This window comes from Penaeus monodon, chromosome 25 (genome assembly GCF_015228065.2).
Source record: "Penaeus monodon isolate SGIC_2016 chromosome 25, NSTDA_Pmon_1, whole genome shotgun sequence".
NCBI classification, from domain to species: Eukaryota; Metazoa; Arthropoda; class Malacostraca; order Decapoda; family Penaeidae; genus Penaeus; species Penaeus monodon.
The window spans coordinates 26103014-26103559 of record NC_051410.1 but is presented as its reverse complement, the minus strand read 5'-3'; the positions used below and the strand labels follow the sequence as shown (position 1 = coordinate 26103559).

At 51.5% G+C, this 546-nt stretch overlaps 1 protein-coding gene across 1 annotated transcript in view; it reads right to left on the bottom strand.

Annotated features, from left to right (window-relative positions):
* Positions 1-546, bottom strand: part of LOC119589354 — a gene marked incomplete in the record, with an annotated part of 19613 nt that overhangs the window by 6295 nt on the left and 12772 nt on the right. The window contains 1 exon segment of the mRNA XM_037937974.1: positions 126-309. Within this exon segment, the coding sequence (XP_037793902.1) occupies positions 126-309 (184 nt within the window).

Sequence of the window (546 nt, the reverse complement as noted above, 5' to 3'; positions counted from 1 at the left end):
TCTCGCTACCTCTATACTAATATTTTATGGTCTCGCGTTTCCTACACGGCGTTCCTATCTTACACAGGCAACACCGCCGCGCCTTCCCTGAAGTCATGGATCCGCCGTCGAACCTCCGGACTCACCCATGCGGTTCTCGGCGACCTTGAGCGAGAAGCCGTCGAGCAGGTAGGGGGTCGACCTGCCCTGCTTGTTGTAAGCGAACACCTGCACCACGTAGTCGAGTCCCGGGGCGAGGTCGCCGATGCTGAACTCGGGCGTCGCGGCCGACACGTTCGCCACCACGCGCTTGCGCACTGGCTCCACCACCTGCGCCGGGAAAGGCAGCTGAGGTTAATGACATCGCTGCTATTGAATGACTGATGAAATAGCTAAAATACCGAACATGATAAGAAAGTGTCAATGCTTTTCATCACGTCCTTTACAAGTGGATTTAATTATGGTCTTATCTTCCTCTGAATATGCTTTTGCAAGGTATCCATTATTTGCGTTTATATCTCTTAATGTATCAACGTCAAGAGTGGTGCTAATTAACAAGCAGCTGCA